Source organism: Tachypleus tridentatus, chromosome 2 (assembly GCF_004210375.1).
Source record: "Tachypleus tridentatus isolate NWPU-2018 chromosome 2, ASM421037v1, whole genome shotgun sequence".
NCBI classification, from domain to species: Eukaryota; Metazoa; Arthropoda; class Merostomata; order Xiphosura; family Limulidae; genus Tachypleus; species Tachypleus tridentatus.
In genome coordinates this window covers 118,178,675-118,203,897 of record NC_134826.1, presented here as the reverse complement: position 1 = coordinate 118,203,897, position 25,223 = coordinate 118,178,675, and the positions used below count along the sequence as shown (strand labels likewise).

Here is a 25,223-nt window from a genome sequence, read left to right as displayed (position 1 = left end):
TCCAACTATGCTAAAGTAAGTACCTTCACCAAAACAAAGAGAAGTTGTACAAGTTCTACATAATTTTAATAGAAAACAACAGCTAGAATGAAAAATATATTATTTTAATAAGATAGCTGAAGCAGAATGGTCTCATTTGATTTTCACTAGACCCGTATATCACACAGGATACTTACCCAGTACAGGCCATTGAATTTGAACATTCAATTGGATAATTTGTTAATGATGTCCATGTGCAGACTGAAAAACAATAAGACAAGAAACATCAGCACTTAGAAATGACAAACTGCTATTAAGAACTGGGGATTGGTTGTTAAAGGAGAAATTACACTTATTGTCATTTTGTAAGCTCACCTTTCAGGACAGGAGTAAAGTATTACACAGGTCAGCTATCAAACACAGTATTGTAAACTTTTGTACTCATTGTATTCCGAGTTCAGTGATGTTAAGATTAAATTTAACTGTGTAGTTTTTTTTTGCTCTCATTAGCTTGGACAAGTCAGTACTAAGAAGTCCCTGCTTGGTTCATGCATATTACGTAGGTAGTATTTAGTTTTTGTGATTCTACTCAACTATGTACAGTATCAAAAAGTCAGTACACTTGCCAAACACACATTATTTCTGTTCAGTTATTTTATGCAGAACATCACTTTAAGATTGATAAATAATAATGGTTTCGAAGTGCTGTTTTGTGGTATGTGTGTGTGTGTATGTTGTTTGTTTAACAGATTGAGGAGAATACTTGCGTGTTTTGTATTTTACATGAATTATGATATATAATTGTGTCAGAAACAGTGTTTTTGTATTTTACACATTTTGCATGAATTATGATATATAATTGTGTCAGAAACAGTGTTTTTGTATTTCAGCTTGTTTTGACAGTATTAAATAAAAAAGATCTCTTTAAATATTATGAAGTATTAGGTGAACTTCCACTGTTAATATTTCCTACCTGACTTGTTTTGTATCTTTTTCATCTTTCAGGATGATAAAGAAGTTGGCCACTTTGACTGTGGTCCAAATAGCATGTGGTCATCATCATTCACTTGCTTTAACAAACAGTAAGTACTCTTCATTCAGGAATTATGCAGGAGTAAGAATTTTACAATAAATCTGTCTGATGTTTAACCCCTTATCTGGGCTTTTGTATGTTGCATTTTTCTTAGGGAAAATGAGTTAACTCGTCCTGATGACATTTGACTGTTTCTTAAATGGGGAGGTCATTTTATCTCATCCGAGCAATTATTTCTTCATTTGTATTTATTCTTTGTCGTTTACCAGATGTTTTGATGACATGACTTCATACTGGTGGTGTAATTTAGCAGTTTTTATTGCTGAAATAATGGCATTGAATAGATGTGCACATGTTGATAGTTTAGAAGGTGAATATAGTCAAACTCAGACTTGGCATCAATTTCAGAATCTGATGATAATAATGAATCATCACTAGCTAAAATTTCAGTCAAAACTGGTGCACACAACAACATCTTTTGTTGCCATTATTTCAGTAGTAAAAAACTGGTAAATTACACCACCAGTATGTAGCCATATGATCTAAACATCTGTTAAACAACATAGAATAGCTATAAAAAAAGAAATAATTACTCAGGTGAGATAGAAATGGCTTTACAATTTCAGAAATGGTCAAGCGACACCAGGACGAGTTAAGTCGTTTTCCCCAGGTGAAACACAACGTGCAGAAGTTTAACTACTAGGTATATCCCTGGTTAAGGGGTAAATGAAATTCTTCACCTTTATTCTTATTTGATATCCAAACTAATTACAATGTCACTAGTTCTTGATCAAACCTGAGATATAAATACAAAACTATTTTTTGTTTAATCCTTTTACCTCAGACTGATGTAATTTGTATCACTTCAACTGGAGAAAAACATTTATGCAAAAAACATATAGTAACTCTCAGTGTTCCTCATAAAACTTCATAAGGTTTTGTTAAACTTTAAGTATTTTGTAAACAAAGAATGACATTATTTTAATTACATATTTCTAATAAAAATATTATTTATCTATAGTAGTGGTTTGCTACTGTTAAAATAGTTCAAGTGCAAGGTGATTATCATTACAAATATAAAAATACTTCTTTCCACCTTATAATCTTGATATTTCTTTTATGTAATCTCTTAAACTTCTTAAATGAATAACCAAATTTTTCATTTTCTGTACCATATCACTAACTCTAGCTATCATCATCATCAATGTGCAATGAAATGATTAAAATTAGGAAATAGAAAAGAAAATATACCTTTTAATTTTTGTGAAATATCTTTAAGGATGTAGTTTTGGTTATATTTGTAATTTCCAGTCTTTTCACATGTGGTTGATTTTTATTGTTTTTCTTTGTCCTTTCCGACTTATTATTCAAATTGAATAATTGGTTAGTGTATGTGTGTGGGTGAAACAGTATGATTAATTCATTACCAGGTGTGTTATTGATTCTGCAATTAGATTGAATAGGTTCTTAATATTATTATACATAATTAAAAAATGTAGTGCTATTTGAATGGTTTACCAATGAATTTGTGGTTTAGTTTAATTCTTATTTTTTATGTTGTGATTTGACAAGATACATTGTAAACCTGGCTTACCTAAAAAAATGTTTAATAGTTAAATTATCTCACTTTGAATTTTAGATGTGGTCAATGTAAATGCCTATTGTTATTAATGTATTGTAAAAAATAATCCATTAGATAGTAGCCTTTTTTTTCAATTGTAAGGATTATAAACACTTGCTTTAAATCTTAAGCAAACATATGCGTTAGCAGAAACTAGAAGCAGTAATTATTTTTCACAGTACCTCAAATTCAATAATTCTTAAATGCCACTTACTTTTCTTATCACTAAGAGCTATTATGTCATGCAGCTGCCTTGAAATTTCTTACACATGCTATAAGCCTTGTACAAACTCACTCCTACATCTGTCAACATTTATTATGCCAATACATGATGTGATAGTCATGATGCTGTAGCCCTCCAATAGTATGACTGACACAATCTATATGAGCAGTAATTCCAATGACTAACTACTACATGTTCATAGGCTCATTTTTCCTCAGCATTGCCAGTGTTTTGATATATTTTTTCTGTATATTTTGAGTTTCTTGTTATCTTAATCAACTGCCTTTCTTTCTTCAGTGCTATATTGCATTTCATCTTGTTGCAATTTACTTCATTCACCTGATTGCAATTTCTATTTCTTTAGCTACCAACTTTCTACTTTAGGTCAGTATTAATAACATGCCAAGTAAAATAACTAAAATTATGTGTCTATGTGTACACACAAAATCTGTCTCATTTGTACTCAATAATATCTTATTTGAAAAAAAAAAAAAAATTTTTGTCAATTCATCTGGATAATTATTTCTGGGTTATTAGAAATAATATTCCAATTTTGAAATTGTAAATAACTTCTTCGAAAACAACCAAATCTGTTTCTACATACTATGTCGCCACACTGTATTCTAATATAGTTTTGAAGGATTTAATCAGGGTATTCCTTGAATTATTTTATAAGTTTTTAAGTACAGAATAATTATTTCAGAATTTAAATTTACTAAAATTCAGTGTAAAAAAGTACTTCATTTTTGTATTTATAGTAGTGATATTACTTTTAATAAAGAAGTATATGAACAGTGAGTATTTCAATGGGGTTGAATTTCTCTTCAAATATGGTCAACTTGTATCTATTCTATTACTAAAACCCATTTCTAAAACAGGTATTAAATTTTAGTTTAACACCTTCCATTACATAAGTGACTTAACTTTCATAAATAACTTGAATTTCACATCAACATTGTTATATGTGAAAGAACGTGAAATAGAAAGAAACAGTAGTAATAACGTTCATGTTAATTAATTTTTGTATAAGACAGAATACAGTTGACTATTTTTGACAAGATAATTTAATTTTCCCATCCTTGGTCAACCCATTCCCAGTAGTGTTATTTTGTGTTTAATGTTAAAAAGTTGTATTTCAGCTAAAAAGGTTTTTAATAGTCTGTAACAATAGTAATTCTTTTATGGATGTCTTATTACGTATAAATAAACTGAAAAATAATGGATATAAAGACCAACAGTTAAATAAATTCTTTACACATTTTTATAATAAATGTGAAAATATTTAAAAAAATAATATTTCAATCATGCAAAATACCTTACAGAGACATTTAAAGGTCATTATTTACTCTTTGTTTATAAGTAGCTGAATTTGAAAATGTAATGTTATTCAGTACACTGGGAGAGAAAGATTGAATTCAAGCAGAATAGAAGTCCAGTGGAAATCTTACAATACCTTCAGGTTCATTCTGGTAAAAACAAAAAACCAAAAAAACAGTGACCTACCAAAGAGAACCTCAAAAAGTCATCTATGAAATTCTCTTTTCCTGCAATGACACATACATTGGAGAAATGGGAAGAAAACTTGCGACAAGAATAAAAGAACATAAAGATAGTACAAGAGTCATGAAAACACAAAATTCAGTCATTGCAGAGCATGCCACATCAAGTGGACACAGAATAAACTGGGAGAAAACTAGAACCATCAACACAGACAAATTCTGGAGGACAAAGAAATCAAAGAATCATTTTATATTAATACTGTTAAACCTTCACTAAACAGAGATTCTGGATTAGAGGTGAGTAATCTGTGGCTGCCAATGGTTGAATCTACAGAAAATCTCTCCTCCAATCAGAAACAGTAATAATTCAACCAATCATAAAAGACTCTACAATCCACCAGGACACTATAAAAGATCGACAACACCTACACACACACTGACGTGAAGACAAAAGGTGGAAGACTTTTGAAATGTCGTCCTCCACACTTGTGTCTCCACAACAGGCAGTTGCCATTCATTCAACGAAGTTTCATCATGAATACTCTGCCTAAACTATCTATCAAATAAAGACCCCTGGTCTTATTAAAGTCAAATCTCGCAGGTTTCTTCCTTTTGTCACTTTTTTTAAAAGCAGGTTGTAATTAATCAGTGCTAACCCCTCTACTATTTGGAGCATGGGATCTTTGCTGTTATTGGTGCAGAGAAAGTAAGCATTTCTGAAGACAAATACTTGCCTCTGTACTGCATTCCCATCATTCATTTCTACTTCTGATTCAGTTTCTTTACCTCATCAAAAGTGAGCCTATGATTGTGTGCTAATACACATGGGGATTACATTGCATGGATGTCATGTTGCCCTCCTATTACATTATAGGCTTGCACAATATACATGTACATATATAGGGGGGTGTGAGTTTGCTCAGGATTTTAGATTTGTGGTAAATACAAGAATTTCTGTGAGACTTGTGTGTAAAGCTAATAACTCTTAAGGGTTGTAGAATATAATGTTTCACTATTATATATTAATTTTAGTATTGATGTTTGTTTTAGTTAAATATATGTTTAGAAATGTATGTAACTTACATTTTTAAATTTATACTGCAAAATTCTCATTTATTTACTAAATTTGTAGAACATTATAGAGAGTAAGAATAAACAATGTACGATATGTGTATGTAAATACCATTATTGTTGCCAAATGAACTTTTGAGAACCTCATCTTAAAGTTTATAAATTGATGAGGAGAGAAAATTTAATATTGTTGGTTTGCTACACTTAGTATACTATAAACCTCAGAATTTATACTTGTGATAAATGCTTATCAGTTGGGAGACCACAGATATTTGAGCAGGAGTGTTTATACAATTTGAATATTATAAAGTGTTTAACTTCATCTAATTTCTTTGTATGTTAGTATTGTTATGAGGATATTAAAAATTTTGTTGGTGGCTAACTTGCATGTGCTCAGCAAAGCAGCTGGCTAGCTAACTGTTAAGTGAACTATACTGATATCAATTCAAAAGTCATTCATTCATTGCGAACCATCAATTAAATATTCAGTTACAGCCCATACAGAAGACTTAAAATTGTTTGTAAGTTTATAAAACTTGTATATAACTCATTATTTGTAATGACTGTTATAAATTGTATTATTGTTTGTATATTAAAATATATTAGTGTTAAGAAAGAAAATTGTGCGTATCAATCTTGTTGGCAGATATAAAAAATTTGATATATACATCAAACATAAATTAACTTCTAAATCCAAATTACAATTTATCTCAGTTTTAGGCTATTTTAACTTGTTTGTTTGTTTGTTTTTTCAATTTTACACAAAGCTACACGAGGGCTATCTGTGCTAGCAGTCCATTATTTAGCAGTGTAAGACTAGAGGGAAGGCAGCTAGTCATCACCATCAACCACCAACTCTTGGGCTGCTTTTTTACCAACAAATAGTGAGATTGACTGTGACATTATCATGCCCCCATGGCTGAAAGTGTGAGCATATTATGGTGTGATGGTAATTTGAACCTGCGATCCTCAGATTAGGAGTGGAGCACCCTAACTACCTATCCATGTTGAGCCTTTAAATTGTAATATGTTACATAATAAACAGGGAGATCATGTCTGGGTTCTGAATTAAAGACAAAATTTGATCTGAATTGAAATTTAAATAATAATTCAATTTATGTATCATCACCAACAAGATTTGATCACGTCTGGTTATCAAAGTTTTCTTGAATCAATCACCCTCAAACAACTAGAAGGATATAACAAAACTGAATTACTTGAAACTTCCAAAATTTTAGAATTAGAAGTTAAAAAATCAATGAGAAAAAATGAAATAAAAACTTGTTATTGAAATACAGGTCAATAATAATTTGTTGTTTGAGGAAGCAACACTCTAGTGTTTCCACTAGTCACTCAGAGTTGAGTGATAAAGATAAGTTAGGAATCTAGTTAAAACACAAAAAAAAATTGAGCTTCACCAAGTCTGTATTGAAGCCCAAAAGTGCAAGCTTATATCGAAGCCAAGAAAGAAGGAGCTCGTATTGAAACCAGAAAAGAGACCAAGCTCGTTTTGAAGCTGAATGAGAAAGAAATTAGTCTGAAAGAAATGTAAGTTAGATTCAACTCCAATTGGCCAAGGCAATGGTACAACTATGAACTCAATTGATATATTAAAGTACCACAATTTAAAGAAAATCAAGTTGGTAAATAACTACAACATTATTAAAGAGTTGCCTAAACCATGAAATAGCCCACGAAAAATGGCATTATTATTTCAAAGTGTTTTAACTGTTAAAGCACAAGAAGTTTATGCTGCTGTCTCTCCAGAATATTTTATGGATTATGATTATGTTAAAGCAGCTATTCTCAAAGCATATGAGTTTAGACTGAAGGCTTATCACCAAAAGTTTCAAGGTTATAGCAAACAAGATAGTCATACTTATGAAATTTTCCCTCAAAAGAGATGTTTACTTTGATCAATGGTGTAATTTCATTCATATTGGCAACAATTTCAGTAAACTAAGACAGTTATGTCTAATTAAGGAATTTAAACATTGTGCAAGTGATGGCCTCAAAACTTAGATGAAAAGAAGGTTGAAACCCTACAGAAAGCAAAAGCTCTTTCCAGTAATTACACTTTAACATATAAAACAACTTTTAGTAAAAATATGCTCTTGTCGTCTCATCAAAAACCTGTACTTGTTCATTACAGTAAAGTTAAGTATTATTATAAAAAATCCAGTACCATCAAGACCTGTCTGCCATTTGTGTAAAAACGTGGTCATGTTATGTATGATTGTTGGCATTTGAAAAATAAAAATAGGCAACATCCAGTGAGTTGGTGTTCACACATGAATGTAGTTTCACCAGATCACTTGATGTTGTCAATTCAGCCGCTTATAAAAAGTCTGATGTAGTTAGGGAAGAATTTAGACCTTTTATGTCTGTTGGTTCTGTGTCTTTGACAAATGACATTTTATCCCATAACCTATAAATATATTATATGATACTGGGGTGACTCAATCATTGTTGTTAGAAGGAATAGTTATTGTCTTCAGAATCTAGTTCTGCCACCATTGATAAAAGATTCAGTTCCAGATCAGAAAACTCAGTATTGTTTGTAAAACTTTTGTATATAAACCATTATTTGTAATAACCATTATTATAAATTATGTTGTTGTTTGCATATTAAAATATATTTGTGTTAAAAAAGAAAATTGTGTATCAGTCTTGTTGGCAAATGCAATAAATCTGATACATATTGACATTCAGTTAACTTCTAAGTTCAAATTAAACTTTCTGGCTATTTGAACTTGTACTATGTAATGTACATAACATGATAAATACGAGACTTATCTGAGAAGAATTATAATACATTGTGTATTTCTGTTTATGATTTTTTTATACATGTATAAAAAACATTACAGTGAAAAGATTGTGTGAGTTTTAATTAAAAGAAGCTTTACAATGTGATGCTTTCTTACACATTACTCATTTATTTTCAGAATTTCCTTCACTAATGCCTTGAAAGATTTGCCAAATAATTTTTTGTACTTAATATAGTAAATTATTAGTTGTAGATTTTTTTATTTCTGTGTTAATGTGCTCTTTTAGATGGAGAATTATATGCTTGGGGTGAAAACAACTATGGGCAACTAGGAATAGGAGGAAAGGATAGACAAAATTATCCTTGTTTAGTTGAAGCTTTGAAAGGTTTGCCTATTGATCAGATTGCAGCTGGTGGTTCACATTGCTTTGTTCTTTCAAAATCAGGATCCATCTTTGGATGGGGAAAAAACTCGTAGGTTTTCTGTTTGTGTCTGGTGTTTTTCTTTGTTTCCTTTTACATTTAAATCTTACAAACTTTAAGTATTTGTAAATAACAGCTATTGGTATGATTTAAAATATTAATTTATTTCTGCAAATGTAAATTGAGAAATTCTAAGCAGTTATAATGCTATTTTAACTTGTGTCTATATGTACTTCAGTATTGATCATTAAATCTAGTATTAGAAAAATGTGATCTATACAAATATAATTATGTAATTAAACTTTATATGCATTATCAATTTTTTGAAAGTTAAATATTTTAGAAAGACTTCCTATTGGTATATATAATTTAAAACCTATTTGAAAATATAAACATTTATAGTTGTAAATTGTGATGATCATTGAGTAATGTTCACAAGAAATCTGTTTTATTGTTTTAGCTTAAAATGATTAACAATTATTATGGGGGAGTGGTAGAATGTTTTATCATTGATAACTGTAGTTCCAGTTTAATAGTTTCTATTACAAATATATCTAAAATGGAAGAAAGTTGCATTAAATCAAGGCTAATTTTCTGACATGTAAATGTGAATTTTAAATCGAGTTGGACATTTGCTGATTGATTAGTCAATGGACTCATTAATTGATTAGTAAAGCAATCTTCCAACACTTTTTCTCTCACCATTATGCAGTGTTGTGATCATCAGAGAAAGATAGAAAGGTGAGCTGGCTTCAGAAGTTTGAGAACCACTACATTACACTATGTAACACAAATTTTTTTTCTGGATAGTATGTGTTATTTATTAATTGCTTATGTTATAAAAGTACAAAAAATGGCCATTATTCCCTTCAAACTTTACTTTTGTGACCTGTATAATGAAATTTAGAAATTAACGTATTTTCTCTGTAAAAACGGGCAAATTTGCATATTTTTATTTACGTGAGGTCTGAATACAACAACATATGAATCAAGATTTATATGTATTTATACTACAGTTATACAAAAATTAACAAAAGTGTTTAGAAGTGAGTAGTTTTTCGAGATTTGCGACTGTAATCTAAGTCACTTTCACGCATCAGCCCCAAAATATAGTCTCCCATCATGTTTTTGCTATATGCTCTTTGAAGAAGAAGCTTGAAAAATGTTGATCACACTTCCTCTGACTTGTGACTTGCGCACAATTTTATTTAACAAATCCCACTCCTTGAGCCAAGATATCAAAAGCTTGGCATTTGTCTTTGTAAGACTAAGATCTCTGATCAAGTCATTGAGGTCTCTTTGGTTGGGGGTAGTATGGGTTTTTTTCACCAGCTGCACCTCTGAAATTGTAATCTGGATCTTTAACGTCTACCTCCTCTTCTGATTTGCTGCTCTCTTCTGAGGATGGCTGCTTTCTCTGTGGCGGAGTGGGTACAGGGAGCTCGGGACAGTGTGGTGATGGATGATGGAAGGTCCAGATATGTGATAGATGCATTCTTGCCAGCCCAACGTTTGGAAGGGTTCACCTTGCAGAAGTAGCAATTGCTTGAGTGGTCAGTAGGTTCATGCCAAATTCTTGGAATAGCAAACTTCATGGCTCTCTTTTTCCCTCTGTATCATCCTGCAAAAGAGCAAAATAATTGTTATTATGAAGAATAAATTTATTTCATCTATAACTAATGTGTAAGAGGTTAATGGAAAATATTTTATATCTGATATTTTTTTGTACTATTGGAAATTGATAAAATATTGAAAGATATTTAAATTTTAAAGGGTCTAAAATTTGTATAATATAAAATCTTACTATTCAAGCAGGCAAAAATTGTCCGTCTTACCTTCTAGAGTTTTTTTTCAGTGCTCACAGGTAAAATGAGGTGCCCAGGGTTTGTCTTGATCCCCGACAGGTATGCCGAAATACGCCTTGTAGGCTTCACACATTTTAGCAGATGTTGTCACAGAGTACGTTTTTGCTCTTATCTTGATAAATTGACCATATACATAGCAGATTGCATCTGGAGAATGCTTGCAGCTTCTTGATGCTATCGCTGATAAAGTCAGAAAGGTCAATGTGTTCACTTAGGCAGCTAGAACTAAACTGAAGTGGGGAGTGATGAGCCCCTGTATGTATGTATGTATGTACGTATGTATATGTGTGTGTGTGTGTGTATATATATATTACTATGGAAAGTTTTAGAAAATTCTAAAAGATTCTTGAAAATTCTCATAAGTTAAGAGGGCAAAAACATGTGGCACAGTTTTCTTAAAGATGATCTAGACATTTACTATTTGGCAAATTGCTACTGTGAACTAGAAACAGCAAATATTTTGCTTTTTTTTTAAATGTGCTGTAATCCTCCATTGATAGTTTGTAAATCAACTAATGTGGTAATTAAATACTGAAAACTTGTTTTGCTATCACTAGTAATTGTAATAATGTTTTTATTTTAAAGGGGTCATGACTGTAATTAGATATAATTAGGTAGCCTGTTAGCCAGTTTGTTAATATGCATTGTTTTAATTGGTTAAGTGCTCAAATAATATTCAATAAATAATGATTTGAGTATCAGTATATTTTTCTGTCACCTGCCTAACTCACTAAACTAAGATTATCTGATATAATTAACATAATGAAACACTCATGCTTACAACCATTGCAATTTGGGAAAAAAATGTCTATCAAAAAGTAAATACATTATTATTTGTTGTTTAGCTCTTTATTTAATATTAAAGTTTATTACCATAGGAAAAACTGACTAATGTTTAGAAAAGAACGTGACTGGTTTTGGTAGTGGACTAACATCACATTCAGCTAATTTACTTATTTCATTGTTGGAAATGAAGTAATTTTTCAAAATGTGCAAAAATGCAGGATGTAAATAATTGTGCTGATATTTGTAGAAAAAAATACAAAAATGTTTATGCTTGATAGATGGATTAATAATTTTAAACACTTGTTCTAATGGTGACATGTATTTAACAACCAACTCATTAGTAAATCTATGGCTAAAACTAGTTGCATGTTTTTTTTAAGTCTTATTTGTGAGGTTTTCACAAGAATAAATCTTACTTTTTGTATAAAGTTTTTGAAATGTTTAGGTAACTTCATAACAGAACTGTTGTATTTATATGATGGCTCACTTTGGATAATTGTTTAAAAATGAGAAAAAAATACTAAATTTAATAGCAACTGATGAGAGTACTAGATGTTTAATAATTCACTACAGGAGTTATGAAGTGTAAATTATAAATCATATGGTTGACATACAACATTTTGTGCATGTGTTCTTCATATAAACATTATTAGTCAGTACATTTAATGAGGGCCAGTGTGACAATATTACGTAAGTTACATAGAACAAAGTCAGTTAAAAAAATGTATAATATAAACAAAGTATATAAATTACTATGTATCTCATCATCATTAGTCCTTTCCAGAAAGCAAATGGTCCATAGGGCAGCTATAAAAGCTCTTCACTTTATTCTTTAATCTTCATTCTGTCAAGTTTTGATTTTGCACATTCTTTTTTATTGTTCTACACCAAGTATCTTATCTTTCAATTGGCCACCAGTGCATTACTTGCCTTAAAAGTCTATTCTTCTTTATTTTTAGAATATGTCAATAGTATCTCTATTTATACAACTTGAATTTTTCTATAATTAATTCTTGTTCACTTCTCTTTACTGATGTCTGTTCACTTATATGATCAATCCATCTGATCTTCTTTACCTTTTTTTAAACAGTTATTCCCAAAACTTCTCAATATAGATTCAATTTCTTTTAATTTCTTCACCTCAACCTATTTGCATTCTAAGTAGGTTACATGACTCTCAGATTTCATTCCAAAAATAAAACTATTAGATGAAATTGTTTGAAACTTGAGAAGAACTTTGCTAAAGGCATGTAGTTTCAGAAAAATAAAAAATATTTGAGTTTTATTTCTGCTACTATTATTACTAAAAATTAGTTATTTGTATTCATATTCTGAGTTGTTCATGTGAATGGGGATTTCCAAAATGTGTTTACTTCTGCTGCCTCTTATATCTATTACTCGGCTGCCATGGTTTCAGTCTTTGCCCATCTAACCATTGTTTTTTTGTTTTGTTTTTTATACCCCACTCAATTGCCCTTTGCAATATACTCTCCATCTATGTCAGTGTGGCCTGTATAAGCACCTTAGTTAGATGATCTTATTACTTTTCTTTTCTTGACAAAGTGTTTAAACACAGGTTTCTATAAACAAGTGCTGCTAACATTTTTCAAAGATCAGAGAGAGGTACTCTCAGTTGAGGCTGTTCATGACCTGATTCATTGTAAGATGGAGACATATTTTGTTCAGGACCATCTTTCCAGGACATTCTGAGGCAGCTTTTGTTGATGATCCAGGACAGTCTAGAGAGAAATTTCACTTTTTTTTCTTCTGGCACCTCCGTTTATTAGACTAGTTTCTCATGAGGCCAGTTTGGATCAGGCACCTTCTGCTCCATTTCTTCAGTTGATCAGTTGGGTTTGCCAAGCTTTAGAGCTTTCTTCATGTGCCTTTGAATCTACTCCTTTCTTGCTGGCTGAGAGGTATGAGAGTGAATATTTAGTTTTTCTTGCTTCAGCTGTTCATGTTGGGAGATTTTGTTGCTCATTTGTGTGATGGGATAGCTATGCCTTCTTTCCCATGTTTGAACAGCATGCTTCAGCTTATTACTGCCATGAGGATGTATATTTAGATTTCCAAAGACTTGAATGTCATATGGATATGTAGTGTTCCAGACTTGGCTGTGTGTTCTATTTGAACATATCAAAACTTTTCTTGGATTCATTTGACCTTCACTACTGTTCTGAGATATTTATCTCTTCTTCATATTTTCTCAGAAGCCTGTTGACATTACCTATGCAAATTTGAGGATGAATTGGGTCTTTTATTGACTTATACCTTGGTATATTTGTTGGCTTTTGCATTTTCTTTGGTTTTATGGTTTATATGTTGTTGGGATTTATTGGGAAGAGATACCTTGTTGGAAGGTGTTAATCTGCCTGCTGAAGCCCTCTGTGAGTAACATGAGGCTCCTTTTTTTGTCCCTTGATGTTCCTCATCCCAGGGGCACTGGAATCACAAATTTGTATTGCCTACTTGCACTTTTTCTTGCCATTGCTGCTTTTTGGGCTATCCTTGACTCCCGCTGGGAGTCAAGGTGTGACTATTTGTTATATATTCTGACCCCTGTCTTTTGCTTCTTGATCTGTTGGTGCTCAGAATAGAACCCATTCTTCGCTTTGAGGATCCTCTGCTTGGGCAGTCCATTGTCAATGGCATCTGTGGCTACCCTATGTGGGTATGGTCTGTTGTAGTGAAGTTGTGACATTTTTCAACATCTGGAATTCCTTCACCACAGATTCATAGGTACTTCAGATTCTTTGGCCTTAGGGTTTGTCATTTTGTTAACTTCTCAATTATTCTCTCAATCCACGGTATTTTCCAGCTCCAATTTTATTAGGTGTGGACCTTTGTTTCAAGTCAGTCAGAGAGTTATTAGCCAAGGAGATGAAGGAGAGAATTGAACTCATTCTTCCAGAATCTTATTCCAGTTCATTTGTTGTGCCCAAGAAGACAGGAGATTGGTAGATGATCATTGATCTATTTCATCTCAACTGCTTTTTTTGATCTTTCTAGGTTCACATTGGAGCTCTTTCTCAATCTATGTTTCTATTTTCCACTAGGTCTGTAGATGCCCAAGTTTGATGCCACTGATATCTTCAAAATCCCATTGCAAAGTCATCCTGCTGCTATCTGCATTTCATTTACAAGAGTCAGATTATGCAATTTAGGACTCTGCCCTTTGAACTGTCTTCTGCAGAAATGTACAAGCTATTCTCATCACCTTCATACTTTGGGCCTGTACACACACTATTATATAGATGACTGTCTTTCTTGGCTCTGATAATAATGTCAGGTTTGGTGGCTTCTAAAAGTAGAATATGGATGTGTTGTCCCACCAACTGATGAGATGGTGCCATTATATAGATAACTGTCTACTTCTGGCACCATCTCGTCAGTTAGTGGAACAACACATCCATATTCTACTTTTAGAAGCCACCAAAGCTAACATTATTATCAGAGCCAAGAAAGATATTCTCTTGCCTACTCAATATATTGTTTACGTGGGTGTCTTTTTCACTATGTTTTAAAGCTAGACACTGCAGATTTCCATATGACTCCAAGCTATGTTATGGACAGTCAAGCTATCACTCATGTCTCTTCCTCCTACTGCACAGACAGTTCTCTCTCTTTTGGGAATGTCAGCATTCTTCAATTCTCTGATTTCTTTAGGAAGAGCACATATTCAGTCCCTTCAATGGTCATTGCATGACCAATGGATTATGAACTGCATTTCATTGGATCATCCAGTCTCCTTAATCAGGAACAATATTTTAAATCTTGAGGGTTGCTGGATTGTAGCAACTACTATAGGTGTTCCTTTATTGTCTCCTCATCCTGAGATTCCTCTCTTCAGAGATGCCTCACTTCAGGGATGGGGTACATATATAGATTGTCAAGAATTCTAGGATCTATGGATGGAAGAAAAACCTTCCTTCCACATTAATATTCTAGAACATTTGTTGTCCATAGGCAATGGTCTAAGATCTAGATGTATTGAAGGAGCAAATTGTTATGATTCATTCCAACAATTTTACCGTGGTCTCTTACCTTTTGCATCAAGATGGCACACATTCTTGGGACCTTTGTTTAGAACTTTGGATATTTTCAACTGGGTTCATTCCTTTTATATCAGGGTAATGTTCCAGGAGCGATGAATTTAATAGCAGATGATTTGCCTTGGCCCAACCAAATTCTTCTGACCAAATGATTTTTTGGTGTATTTTCTCTTAGTTCAGGATTCATATGATTGATGCATTTATCACTCATTGGAACTCTCAACTATGGGTCTTTTGATCCCTGGTACCTCGTTATTGGGCTTTGTCAATACATGCATTCTATCAAGATTGATCCTCAGTGTTTTTCTGATATCCAGAATTCTGGTTATGGTCAGATTCACTACATGTTATATGCTGTTGGTAGCACCAGATTGGTTAGCCCAACCATGGTTTCCTTTCCTACAGTATGTTTAAGAGTGTCTGTCACTTCCTCTTTTGGCATCTCTGTTGAGACAACCTCGATCCAACATTTTACACCCAGACATTCCCAAACTCAAACTTCATGTGTGGAAGTTATGCAGTCTCACATGATATCAAGGTTTAACTTCAAAATTTGCCTTGTATTTGTCTCATTTTATCTGTAGACAAACAGTTGCCATTAATCTCTCACTGGCATCACTCAAATCACTCTTTCCATTGGTACAAGAACACCTGAGATCTCTTCAGTGGTCTCTACATGACCAATCAATCATGAACAGTGATTTTTCTAGTATCTTTATTCAGGATCGACACCTTTGACCTAGATTGATGGTTAGTATGATAGGTGTTCCTTTGCTGCTACTTTTTCTAGAGATATGTCTTTTCTTAAATACCTTGTTTTAAGGATGAGGTATATACCCAGTGGTCATCAATAATTTTAGAACATCTTGCTTTTCAAAGGGGATGTCTCAAGGTTTGAAATTATTGAGGGGCAAAATTGTCATACTTTACTCTCACAATTTCATGGGGATGTTGTATATTTTCCATCAAAGGGGCATTTTTCAGTTTTCTTTGTTTGTAAACTTTGATCATCTGTATTGGGCTCACACCTGTCATATATTTCTTCTAGCTTGCCTTATTCCAGGAGTGAAGAATTTGGTGAGGGGGATCAATTTTCTGGACTCAACTAGGTTCTCCAGATAGAGTGGATGCTTTATTAAGGGGTTTTCCATTGGATTGACTCTCAGTTTGGCATTACAATAATTGATGCATTAGCCATTCATTGGAATACTCAACTACCAGGTGGTATTACTGTAAATTTACTGGACTTCCACTTATGGATCATCATGAGTAAAGGAAAATGGGATCCTGCCCATTCTTTCTATTGAATGGACTCCATAAATTGGAATTGTTTTGCTTTTGAAATTTTAGGGAACTTGGTTCACTTGTTTCCAGTGTACTCTGTTTCCAGAGTATTGTTCCTCAGGGATCCTAAACTCATTACTCTTCTGTATTCTACTAGTTATCACTACTGGTTTCCAGTCAGTGGGGTAGTAGATAGAGGTTCTTCCTTCAAAGTGTTTGAATTACTTTCTTCCATTCTTGGAGAATAGGGTGAAGTTTTCAGAAGGAGTGGCCTTTCTTTTTGACCAATATTGGATAATTACATTGTTTGTGAAAAAGGGTACATTGTCTCCTTGTAATTCTGAACACAGAGTGGTACCATCCTGGGTTCTTAATTGAGCACAGTTTGATTTGCATTCTTCTCCTCATTTTGGGGACAAGTGGAATTTACTTTGCTTACAGGGTAGGAGAGTGAGGATGAATGTTTATAATTCCAGACAGAATGAGTTCTGTTTCCTCAGATTGAGTATGGCATATAGGATCCTGTCATTCCAGACTTGGGATGGTGTTGCCTTTCAGATTTCTTTGGTTTGAGGAGAAAGTTTGTTCACTTTGGTGTTGCTTACCTTCTTATTGTAATTCCAGTTGCTCAGAATGCATAATTCTATAGCTAATAGGTTGGGAATGAATATTTATAAAATGCAGTCCAAATGCCATAGCCACCAATTTGGGATATAGGGGCCCTGACCCTATAATTCCAGCTTCAAGCAGTGGGATCTTGGTTACCTGGCTGGGGTCTGGCCAGTGAGGATGATGAATCACATCAAATTCTACCCACACTGCATGATTTAGGCTCCAGATGAAGAGCACACATTTCTGGATGTAGTGCATTTCCCCCTTTATGGAGCAAATCTTATATTTATTTTGGCACTCCCACAATCTGTGCAGACATAATCTATATGGATAATGCCTGCACCATCCCCTCTGCCTTATCAGTGTTGGATTATAGCTATAGTAGTGAAGAGGTATGTTTTGGAAGTTAGCATCTCCTTAAATCAAGAGTTGGTGTTAGAGACTGTAGAATGGGTCAGTCTGTGAAAAGTAACAATATTATCTGAAGAAGGTGCTAATATACAGTATCAAGATAGATGGTACTTTGATGTAAATGGAGACAGATATTGACTCTTTATATATGCTCTTTATTGACAAGAGCAAACAAGTGAGGAATAAAAAAGAAAAAAATCAGACCAATGCTAAAATGGGCAAAGGAAAAGAAACCTGAACAATCAAGTAATAGTTGTAGTTTTAGGGGGAGGTGAGTATTATTGGAAATACATTTTCAATTGGAAAGATTACATTCCCCATGTAAAGTTGAATTTTTCAATGAATTATTCTCATTTAATTCATGCTGTATATTTTCATAGGGCATAACTAAATGGATACAGATAGACCATGCATTTATAATCAAGAAAGTCAACTTAAAACATGAATTTTTGCAAGGAAAGTTAAATTCCTTTGGGAATGTAATATTTTAATCCTTGAATTATCAAAAAACCCATGACCACTTGGAATGCTTTATCTTTTTGACAGATACAAGTGGCATCCAAATTGTAAATCTGATTTTTTTTTTTATAGATTTGGACAACTCGGTTTAAATGATACAGAAAATCGTAAAGTTCCTACTTTATTGAGTCAGTTACGGTCACAGCGTATTAAATACGTCTGTTGTGGTGAGGACCATACAGTAGCGCTTACTCAGGTGAGTGACTATGTAAATGCATTTGGTTTGCTGTAGAACAATACACCAATGTTTATAACCTTTAATTAAGAGTTTCTGACTAGTAAATAAGTGTAAATTTTTACATCTGTAATAATGTAACCTTTGATCTACTTTACAATAATTTCATCTACAAATAACATCTTGAAAAAGAATTGCTTAGTGTAACAAAACCTGAATGCACAATTAATAACACCATTGGCAGAACAAAATGAACATAATATTTTGCAAGGCTACTTCAGTATTTTTTTTTTATAATTTTAGTATCAGATCTTTAAGTTGGAACAATAAAACAGCTAAAATGTATCCTATTTGACATATATATTAGGACAGATCTAAAAAAGGCAAGAACTTAAAATTAGATAAAGGTAAGAATGTGAGATAAACACACACTTAAGTTCAAATAGCTCAGGTTACCATTATGTAAAGTGACTTTTTCTTTATCAAAGCTCTGCCATTGTTATGTTTTTTTTTAGATAAAAGATGACTTGTAGTAGTTTATAGCAATGAAATGTTAAAGATTATTATAACGACCAAACTTTGAAAAGATAAATTAGAATGTTGGTAAAGCAAGGAAAGATGTGATTTCAGGGCTACTGTATGACTGACTATCTACTGCACTATAGAGGAAGTGAAAAAGTAAACAACTTGTCACCAAAAGCAAGTAAGGACACAATGGTTTATATTTAGCTAAAGTAAGAACTTCCCATTTAATTGGTAAACATGATAATTCAGGTAGATTAAGGCCTACAAAAATTACAAAAGCCATGTTGACGAGCTTCTTCTGAAGTGCACAATTTAATAGAAGGTATGAAAAGCAGTATTTGGAATGTGAGAAACAGAAGTCTGTTGTCACATTGGAAAAGTCGTATGTTTACATAAAAGTCCCTACAAAATTCTGGGTAATTTTTTATCCTGTTAGTAATATTATGTATTGAAATGGTACAGAATGTGTCACAATTTTACAAGAGATGTATGGTATTTGCAAGTTTATTTTGCTATAGTTTTGATGGTAAGTTAAACATCCAGAGAATTGAGAAAATGCAAAGATAAATTATTTGTACTACTTAGCTAATATGTTTATTGGACACCAATATATTGCAAGAGAATACCATCTTTGTTTGAACTTGATATAAGTGGGAATAAAAGACTGGAATGAACAAGAAAAAAATTAGACCAGTGCTAAAACGGGCAAAGGAAAAGAAGCCCTAGTCAAGTAATAGTTGAGGTGTGAGAGAGGGATAATAAAACAAGCTCATTCCTCCTATTTACACAAAACATTAACAGAAAACATGTGGAAATAAGCAAGATGCAATTTCATTGAGAGGAAACATCAACATCATCCAAGAAAACTTGTCAGTTCTGCAAGAAGTAAGTACAGATGGGAATTTACATGATAACATTTGCAGCCAAGCTGGTAAACTTGGTTAAAATCTGTGTAATAATGTAAAAGTTTTTCCCAAAATTTAAATTGTGAGTGCAAAGTAAGAGTGGCAATCAATCCTCTGTCATGGATAAATGGGTGGTAGGGTGTTGCTGACTGGTTGACTTTTCAATTGTCATTTGTTCAAAATCAAGGATAACAGCATATAGCTCTAGTAGCTTTAACATAAATATAAATGCATACTACTCACAGGCATTTCTTCTTGTGTTCTGTGCCTTTGGGCTGTCAAAAATCATTATCTGCACACAGATTTTCAACTGCATAAAGTATGTAAAGAGAATTGACAATATTGATCTCAATGTATAGTGCGAAAGTCTACTATTGTGGGAAATGAATCTTTAGTTTTGAGGAAACTCATAATCTATCATGACACACACAAAAGAATGTTAGTTTTTGAAAATAATAAAGAAAGTGTATATATACACACTTATATAAGGAAGTATGTATGTATTTATAAATACTGGAGAGACTTCTGAAATACCCAAATATTTTGATCTTTTGTAGCTTGCTTTGAATTTTGTGTAAATGTGTAATATAAGTACTAGAAAACAAAGTGAAGTAACAAATAAAAGCCTAAAGATACAGTTTTTGAGTAGATTCATTATTTTCATGTAACATTTTTATGATGTTTTGACCACTTAAGTGGCCATCGTCAGGTAACTGCCTCTATTTAGTGAGATATTGCACAAGCATTTTGTTCCAGTTTAAAAGCATATAGGGTGACACTTGTGTTTTGATATAAATTAGGATTTAGTTCACATATAATTAATGCTTCTTTTATTTCTCTTGCATTAATTTGTTCTTATTGCATTGTATGTGTGTAAACTACGTTCACACGCATGCACACACACACACACACACACACACAAACGTGTATATACATGTGTATAAGAGTTATTTTAAAAATGTCTTAAAATTTAGTTATCTTTTTTCTGAGTTTTGACAGTCTTTTGTACTTCATTGGTGTTTGCTTATTTTCAGTCTATTAAAACCTGGTTTCTAATATAGGTTTTATAAACTCTGAGATATACTTGTAAATTTGTTTTATAATCTTATTTTGTAAGATGTAGTATTTTAGTTATATAAAATGAACATGTACTTATCAGTGTACATCAATTTACTCTGAAATCTATTATTCTTTAGGATGGAGGAGTTTTTACATTTGGAGCTGGAATGTATGGTCAATTAGGGCATGGTAGTAAAAGTAATGAAATTCTTCCCAGACGTGTACTAGAACTCATGGGTAGTGTTGTTACTCAGGTGGCTTGTGGTAGGTAAGTAACAGAATTAAATATACTGTGAATTGCAACAAATATAAGTGAAGGTATTGATTGATGTTTTTCACAAATGCACAAGCATAGTAATGCATCATCAGGAATTTTAAAGTTGATCTCCATTTTTTTTACAAATTAAATAAAATGAAACAATTTGGATTGCAAGGCTTAATCTTAAACAAATACTTATAAAAACAATCGTGAAATTTGGTCGGAGATGAATATCACATGAAAAACATAAGATCTTTAAAGTTATAACACTAAGTAAATTGTTAAGAGTCTTTTCAGTGGTGCCAATGTTAAACATAATGTTTTACCTGGTGTGGTAGTTGTCATGTGGATAAATTACACAAACTTCATCTGTCACGTGAATTTGCTGCAGTGCATCACATTTTGGTTGAGAAAGTTGGTGTCGTACAATCTTGACTTGCTGTACATTTGATTCATTAATAGGTTGCATCAATGTTATTCACATATAAGCACTCTTATGTAATACCTAGATGAGCATAGAATGCTTTTTTTAGATTTTACATCCAACACCAAGTGTTGCTGATGAACAGTGCACCAAGAAAAGACTAAATATATTTGCATTATAAGTTAATAAATAATTAAATTAGATTCTTTAGTTTGTAAATGTTGTTCAGACATTGATAATGGTAAGTGATATTGTTCTGTATATGCCAGTGTTTACATCTCCATAGAAAATTATAATCCTAATCCTATAGGAAGTGATATTGTTTCTTGTTCTTATGAGAATATTCAATTTTTCTGGATGCCGGGCCATGTTGGTATTCGCGAGAACGAGTTCACCAACACCACATCTGAATCTGTCTGCTCTGGCACTGCTGTGCCTGTTCCATACATGGACTATGGTGCTGTGTTCAAGGTTCGGCTCCATGCCAGTTGGCAGTCAACTTGGAGTGAACAATGTGAAAACAAGCTTTTACAAATAAAACCCTCTATTGGACTTTGGCTGTCTTGCTTCTGTAAGGATTGAAAAGAGGAAGTTGTTCTAATTAGACAACACATTGGTCACAGTTTTTTAATTCATCATTTTCTTTTATCTGGAACTGATGCATCAGTGTGTAGTTTGTATAACACTCAGATCACTGTAAGCCACATTTTACTTTATTGTCATCATTACGACTCTCAACGACTGCACCATTTTAAACACATTCTGTTCCAAGGTTTGTCCTTACCATTAAACAGTGTTACTGATGATGGTGACACTGTCCACTGTTTTTAGTTTTTTAAAGGCTATTCATGTTTTTAATACCATTTAAGTTTTTTAATTTATACATTAGACCTTTTTTAATGTGATTCCCTTTTTAGAATCTAAGTCCAGCTAGTTCAATTTGAAATTAGAAAATGGCCATAACATCAAATAACTCAAAACCAGGACTGGAAAGGCCAACTTTAGGTGACTAATGGTAGTTTTTGGACTTCATCACTTCATAGATGGAGTTAATGTTTTGATGGTCAGGAATTTCAGGGTCTGTGGATGGAAGATAAATCTTCCTTTCACATCAGTATTCCAGAACTTCTTGCTGTCCAATGGCTGTGGTTCAAAGGCTAGATCTGTTGAAGGGGAAAATCATTATGATTTATTCCTACAATTACAGTAGTTTCTTACATTTCCTGTAAAGAGTGCACATGTTCTTGGGAGCTTTGTTTTCAAACTCTGGATATTCTATAGTGGATTTACTTCCTTCATATCAACTCTGGCTTGTCGTGTCCCAGGGCTGATGAATTTAATGACAGATCACTTATTTCAGCCCAACCAAATTCTCCTGACCAAAAGGTTTTCTAGTGGATTTGCTTTTAGTTCAGGACTTCTATGATCATTGGATTCACCATTCATTGGAACTCTCGACTACAAGCATTTTAGTCCCTTGTACCTCATCTTTGGGCTTTAGCAATATATGCATTCTGTCAAGATTAGATGGGATTTGCACCTCTGTGCATTTCCTCTGGTTTTTCTGTTACTCAGAGTTCTGATTAAGATTTGATCTTCCACTTATTGAGTGCTATTGGTAGCTCTAGATTGGCCAATAAAACCATGGTTTTCTCTTCTACAGTATCTTCAAGAGTCTCCACCTCTGCCACTTGGTCCATATTGCTTATTCTGGTCATTTTTAATAAATAAGGAAACTTCTGAAAGTCATATCTTATCAGATTTGTCACATTTCTCTGTGTTTAGCTGTCTGATTAAATTGTTCACTGAAGGACATGGTGTAGGATGGTATATGCACTTCTCCAAATACTTTTCTCTCACAAAATTCACATGATCTGGGAGTTTCTTGTTCTGAGAGTTTTCGACTACCCCCTGCAACCTTTATGAGCACATCCACAAGATTATAAGAAAAGTTTTTTCCTGTTCTTGCATTTTTCCTTTCCAGAGCCCCTCACCTCTTTTTTTTTTCACTGGATACCTCTGTAGTGAATGTTTCCTAGACAGGTGCATTTTTATCAATACAACTAATTTAACTGTACTTACTACCAATTGCAACAGGTTCTGTAGAAATAAGGTGTTCCATAAGACCATCTTGGAGGTGCTGCCTGTCCTTGCTGATAATTGGAATGAATAAATTGAAGTCAGTTTACCTTTAAAATTTAAGGAACTTAGTTCACCAATTGCACTATTTTTAGAGCAGTGTTTTTCAAAACTACCAAATGTATATTATCCCTTTTTCCCAAATTTTTTTTAATGGAGCGAGTGAGCCCTTATCACACCCAGTTTTCAGTCACTGGAATGGTGGACAGAAGCTTTTCTTTCAGTGTGTTCAGTTGAATTTCCTTCATTCTTGGAGAAGAGGGCAAAGTTGAAGGAGATTCTATCCAAGTTTCTGCATGTATTTTCTTGATATTAATAGCAGTAATCAAATTTGATGAAAATCTATCTGATTGTGTTGTGTATAGCCCTTCTTTTTGAGCTATGCAAGTTTAGTATATTGTTCATGGAAGGAAGCCTACTATTTTCTCATAATTCCAAACACAAAGCAGTTTCATCCTGAGTTCTTCATTGAGAACAGTGTTCCACATCCTGATTGTACTTCTAGGAGCAAGTGGAATTTTTTTTGACTACTCAGTTGAGAAATTAGGGTGAATGTTTATAATTTCAGACTAAATGAGTTCTGTTCCTTTGGTTGAGCATGGCATATACAATCTTGTCATGTGAGTTTTTTTAGGTGGAGGAGAATGTTTGTCCCCTTTGATTTTGTTTAAGTTCCCCCACTTGTTACCATTATTTTGGTACACCTTTGATTTATGCAGATGCTTTCTGTATTGGTGATGCCCTTACTTGCACCAGCCATCTTCCTCATTGTGGAGTTCCAGCTATAATGTGAACAGTTTGTAAGTATGTTTTGGAATTTAACATTTTCCTAAATTGAAAATGCACTTTCAATAATACTTACCTCTGCTGGACACTTTCCTGCCTTTTCTCCCCACTAAGAGCTGGTGAAAGTGGTTTGGTTGGTGTATATCTTAAGCAAGTATCAACATTATCTGAATAAGTTGCTTTTATACAGTGCTGGCTGTATTGAGGTAAGTGGAGAGGATACTGACAGAGGCATTTGAGTGACATATAGGAGACTGAAGCAAGTGAGAAAAGGTCCAATGCTTAAAAGAATAAAGCTGAAACCTTGAAGGTTGAAGAATAGTTGTAGTGTCAGTTAAGGAAATACATTTTCAGTTTAGGAAAATATTAACTTGTGTGAATAATAATATTAAAAGTTATACTTTATAATTTAATTTTATGCCAGAGGGCACTGCTTTTCAGATAACGTTGCAATACCTAAGTTCATGACGATATAATATTAATAAAGATGTTTTATGAAGTACGTATGAGGCTTCTGTTTTTCATTGTTTATTTTTAGCTTTGTAGTTTTATTTAGATACTTTAAAATTGATGTTTTTCAGGATTTGTTGTTTTATGTACTTTAAAATGCTGTAATGAGTATATTAAAGTACCATATATTCTCTTCCTGCTAATTTCTTTATGAAATAGTAGCAGGTACAAAGCATAGTTCTATTTTATGTTAAAGTTTTATAAGAGCAGCCAGTATTTTATACAAAATTATAAAAATTAGCTTATTATTAATAGTCTAGCCTGTATGGAAAAGGTTATATCTGACAAATGAC

General features: G+C 32.8%; 1 protein-coding gene across 6 annotated transcripts in view; it reads left to right on the top strand.

Moving 5' to 3' along the window:
• Herc4 (HECT and RLD domain containing E3 ubiquitin ligase 4) overlaps window positions 1-25,223 on the top strand; it is a 116,158-nt gene that overhangs the window by 17,473 nt on the left and 73,462 nt on the right. For 5 of the 6 annotated variants that reach the window (XM_076490487.1, XM_076490485.1, XM_076490489.1 and 2 more), the window contains exons 4-7: window positions 985-1,061; window positions 8,481-8,667; window positions 18,221-18,344; window positions 20,950-21,080. In XM_076490487.1, coding sequence (XP_076346602.1) covers window positions 985-1,061; window positions 8,481-8,667; window positions 18,221-18,344; window positions 20,950-21,080 — 519 coding nt within the window. Of the gene's footprint in view, window positions 1-984; window positions 1,062-8,480; window positions 8,668-9,328; window positions 9,358-18,220; window positions 18,345-20,949; window positions 21,081-25,223 lie in introns of all 6 variants that reach the window. The other variant, XM_076490490.1, reaches the window with a different exon arrangement.